We start from the raw sequence: 5,078 nt of genomic DNA on the forward strand, positions 1-5,078 counted from the left end.
AATTGTGACGCTTAACGTAGCCTATGTGTAAAGTTAGTTTTCTAATTAGGAGTTGTGCCCTAAAATATACCGTTTGTCTTGCAGGTCTGAGAGCTTGTTAAAAAGCTACTGGAAGCATCCATGGAGAGCAGGAAATGATGGAGCAACATACTGTCAGATCAGAAGGCAGAGTCGGCTGTGCCTGTGAAGCGACAGTCCACCATGCAGTCACCAGAGACTTATTTTACCGGCTGCACAATTAAGTACAAATTGGTAAACAGTTGTTTATCAATCAGTGAAACAAACTTTATTTTCATCAGGCAAAAAAGTCAGGAACAAACTCGTTTTTAAAAAAAAAGTGACTTCATTTAATCTCAGTACATTAAAACTGAACCGTCGGATTATCATCAGCGGCTGACAATCAATTATCAATCTATCAGTTATCAATCATGTTTATTAATCGTTATATATCAGTTAATTATAAACTAAAAAACAGTTAATTTCAGGTTGTAAACATTTGTTGACGTCACAGTTTTTATGAAGCTTCACTTTTTAGTTTGATCTCTGATCAAAATCAGCACTTTATTTTCATTTCAGTGTTTTTATCTCCTCGTTTCTTACAGTGGGAATCACCTCTCACTGTAACCTCAGTTCTCCGATCCATGTCAGGAGCAGAACTCTGCAGCAATGCCGTCATAACCATGGAAACCACACTTCCTGCCAGCGACTCTGCAGCCGAAGGTCAGAGCGTCCTGAACGGTCCCGCCTGAGGACAGGAAACATCACTCATTCATTTATGCATGTACACACAGACAGGAAGTCCCACCTGAGCAGACAGGAAGTCAAACCCGAGGAGACAGGGAAACCTGAAGACACAAAGACACCCAAGGAGACAGGAAATCAAACCTGAGGAGACAGAAAGTCACACCTGAGGAGACAGGGACACCTAAAGACACAAGGACACCTGAAAACACAAGGAAAACTAAGGAGACAAGGAAACCTGAGGAGACAGAAAGTCACACCTGAGGAGACAGGGACACCTGAAGACACAAGGACACCCAAGGAGACAAGACGTCAAACCTAAGGAGACAGAAAGTCACACCTGAGGAGATGGGGACACCTGAAGACACAAGGACACCTGAGGACTGATCTCAGAGCAGTGAAGACTGAGGAAGAGGAGGAGGAGTGATGAAGACCTCAGAGACTCTCACAGCTCAGAACCTGAGAGGAAGTTTCCTTCAAAATGAAAGTCATGCCTAGAAACTCACAGGACAGTGTGATGTCTCACTGTTGGACAGTGTGGTGTCTCACTGTTGGACAGTGTAATGTCTTACTGCTGGACAGTGTGATGTCCCACTGTTGGACAGTGTGATGTCTCACTGTTGTCACTGTTGGACAGTGTGATGTCTCATTGTTGGACAGTGTGATATCTCACTGCAGGACAGTGTGATATCTCAATCAGGGGGGGACTTACCATTAGGCAAAACTAGGTGGTTGCCTGGGGCCCCAAGTTTCTGAGGGCCCCATAAAACTCCTCATACACTTATGGTTAGAGTTTTTACTTGAGAAAAGAAGTAGTGGTGTGCTCAAGGACCCATATTGTCCAAAAACTCAAAGAAAAATGCAGGTGCTCTTGAAGAAGAGGGCTCAAAATCTTACCAAGGACGAAAAAACAAACTTCAGGCACTCTTGCATGGAGCAGGGAAAGAAAAAGGGTAGCTTGATTACTTCATTAAAAGCCTTTATTTTATTATGGCTTTTACAAAGACACTTAAAAATACCTTTTTAAGTGTCTTTGTACAATAAGGATTGAAAACAGGGATGAATAAAAGGATCTGGAGGGCCCCATGCCTGTCTTTGCCTTGGGCCCCAAAATGACTAAATCCGCCCCTGATCTCAATGTTGGACAGTGTGATGTCTCACTGCAGGACAGTGTGATATCTCAATGTTGGACAGTGTTATGTCTCACTTTTGGACAGTGTAATGTCCCACTGTTGGACAATGTGATGTCTCACTGTTGGACAGTGTGATGTCTCACTGCAGGACAGTGTAATATCTCACTGTCGGACAGTGTGATGTCTCCCTGCAAGACAGTGTAATGTCTCAATGTTGGACAGTGTGATGTCCCACTGCTGGACAGTGTAACGTCTCACTGCAGGACAGTCTGATGTCTCACTGTTGGACAGTGTGATGTCTCACTGCAGGACAGTGTAATATCTCACTGTTGGACAGTGTGATGTCTCCCTGCAAGACAGTGTAATGTCTCAATGTTGGACAGTGTGATGTCCCACTGCTGGACAGTGTAATGACTCGCTGCAGGACAGTGTGATGTCTCACTGCAGGACAGTGTGATGTCTCGCTATTGGACAGTGTAATGTCTCACTGTTGGACAGTTTGATATCTCACTGTTGGACAGTGTGATGTCTCACTGCAGGACAGTGTGATATCTCAATGTTGGACAGTGTTATGTCTCACTTTTGGACAGCGTAATGTCCCACTGTTGGACAATGTAATGTCTCACTGTTGGACAGTGTGATGTCTCACTGCAGGACAGTGTAATGTCTCACTGTTGGACAGTGTGATGTCTCACCTTTAGACAGTGTAATGTCTCACTGCAGGACAGTGTAATGTCTCACTGTTGGACAGTGTGATGTCTCACCTTTAGACAGTGTGATGTCTCATTGCAGGACAGTGTGATGTCTCACTGCTGGACAGTGTGATGTCTCACTGCAGGACAGTGTAATGACTCACTGCAGGACAGTGTGATGTCTCACTGCAGGACAGTGTGATGTCTCACTGCTGGACAGTGTAATGACTCACTGCAGGACAGTGTGTTGTCTCACTGCAGGACAGTGTGATGTCTCACTGCAGGACAGTGTAATGACTCACTGCAGGACAGTGTGATGTCTCACTGCAGGACAGTGTGATGTCTCACTGCAGGACAGTGTAATGTCTCACTGTTGAACAGTGTAATGTCTCACCTTTAGACAGTGTGATGTCTCACTGCAGGACAGTGTGATGTCTCACTGCAGGACAGTGTAATGTCTCACCTTTACACAGTGTGATGTCTCACCTTTAGACAGTGTCATGTCTCACCTTTAGACAGTGTGATGTCTCACTGCAGGACAGTGTTATGTCTCACTGTTGGACAATGTAATGTCCCACTGTTGGACAATGTGATGTCTCACTGTTGGACAATGTGATGTCTCACTGTTGGACAGTATGATGTCTCACTGCAGAACAGTGTTATGTCTCACTGTTGGACGGTGTGATGTCTCACTGCAGGACAGTGTGATGTCTCGCTGTTGGACAGTGTAATGTCCCACTGTTGGACAATGTGATGTCTCACTGTTGGACAGTATGATGTCTCACTGCAGGACAGTGTGATATCTCACTGCAGGACAGTAATGTCTCACTGCAGGACAGTGTGATGTCTCACCGTTGGATAGTGTGTAGATGACAGCAGAGTTGAACGTGTCCCCGGCTCCCAGAGTGTCCACCAGAGATTCAGGAGGAAAAGCATCTGAATGAACGACTGAACCGTCAGGACACAAAGCGTCCGCTCCTTTTTCTGCCCAGGCACAAATCAGAACAGCCCTGAGGGACAGACAGAACAGAGACAGAGACAGAGGCAGGTCAGTCACAGACAGGACAGACAGAGAGACAGGTCAGAGACAGACAGGTCAGAGACAGAGACAGATATGTTTGCCTCCTCATCTGTCCTAACTGTTGACCTTTGACGTCCACTCACCCCGGTCTGACTCGACTGTAGAGTCCTCTCAGAGCAGAGACAGCTGTCTGGAAACCAAAGTGACGAGCCACGTCCTTACTGACAAACACCTGAGGAAACAAGGACACCTGAGGACTAGAGAACACCTGAGGAGACAAGGACACCTGGGGACTAGAGAACAGCTGAGGAGACAAGGACACCTGAGGACTAGAGAACAGCTGAGGAGACAAGGACACCTGAGGACTAGAGAACAGCTGAGGAGACAAAGACACCTGAGGACTAGGGAACACCTGAGGAGACAAGGACACCTGAGGAGACATGGACACCTGAGGACTTGCACATTTGAAGACAACAAGACCTGAGGACTAGAGAACACCTGAGGACTAGAGAACACCTGATGACTAGAGAACACCTGATGACTAGCACACCTGAGGACGAGAGAACACCTGAAGACAAGAGAACACCTAAGGACTACAAAACACCTGAGGACTAGAAAACACCTGAGGACTAGAGAACACCTCAAGACGAGAGAACAACAAAGAACTAGAAAACACCTGAGGACTAAAAAATACTTTAAGACTTGAGATCACCTGAAGACTAGTAAATACCTGAGGACTAGAGAACACCTGAAGACTAGAGAACACCTGAGGGCTAGAAAGCACCTGAGGACTAGAAAACACCTGAGGACTAGAAAACAACTGAAGACGAGAGAACCCAGGACTAGAAAACACCTGAGGACTAAAGAATATTTAAAGGCTAGAAAATACCTGAGGACTAGCACACCTGAGGACGAGAGAACACCTGAAGACGAGAGAACACCTAAGGACTATAAAACACCTGAGGACTACAAAACACCTGAGGACTAGAAAACACCTGAGGACTAGAGAACACCTGAAGACGAGAGAACAACAAAGAACTAGAAAACACCTGAGGACTAAAAAATACTTTAAGACTTGAGAACACCTGAAGACTAGTAAATACCTGAGGACTAGAGAACACCTGAGGGCTAGAGAGCACCTGAGGACTAGAAAACAACTGAAGACGAGAGAACCCAGGACTAGAAAACATCTGAGGACTAAAGAATATTTAAAGACTAGAAAATACCTGAGGACTACAGAACACCTGAGGGCTAGAGAGCACCTGAGGACTAGAAAACACCTGAGGACTAGAAAACACCTGATGACGAGAGAACACCTGAAGACGAGAGAACCGAGAACTAGAAAACACCTGCGGATTATAGAACACCTGAAGACGAGAGAACAACAGAGGACTAGAAAACACCTGAGGACTAAAGAATACTTGAAGACTAGAGAACACCTGAGGACTATAGAACACCTGAGGGCTAGAGAGCACCTGAGGACTAGAAAAC

At 45.7% G+C, this 5,078-nt stretch overlaps 1 protein-coding gene across 1 annotated transcript in view; it reads right to left on the reverse strand.

Annotated features, from left to right (window-relative positions):
* Positions 1 to 260: 260 nt before the first annotated feature.
* The window catches only part of khk (ketohexokinase), a 19,725-nt gene continuing 14,907 nt past the window's right edge, over positions 261 to 5,078 (reverse strand). The window contains exons 7-13 of the mRNA XM_050037992.1: positions 4,814 to 4,954; positions 4,691 to 4,744; positions 4,493 to 4,510; positions 4,318 to 4,407; positions 3,731 to 4,074; positions 3,419 to 3,576; positions 261 to 745 (exon numbers count right to left, since the gene is read on the reverse strand). Of these exons, the coding sequence (XP_049893949.1) occupies positions 645 to 745; positions 3,419 to 3,576; positions 3,731 to 4,074; positions 4,318 to 4,407; positions 4,493 to 4,510; positions 4,691 to 4,744; positions 4,814 to 4,954 (906 nt within the window). The 3' untranslated portion in view covers positions 261 to 644. The remainder of the gene's footprint in view (positions 746 to 3,418; positions 3,577 to 3,730; positions 4,075 to 4,317; positions 4,408 to 4,492; positions 4,511 to 4,690; positions 4,745 to 4,813; positions 4,955 to 5,078) is intronic.

This window comes from Epinephelus moara, chromosome 24 (genome assembly GCF_006386435.1).
Source record: "Epinephelus moara isolate mb chromosome 24, YSFRI_EMoa_1.0, whole genome shotgun sequence".
NCBI classification, from domain to species: domain Eukaryota; kingdom Metazoa; phylum Chordata; class Actinopteri; order Perciformes; family Serranidae; genus Epinephelus; species Epinephelus moara.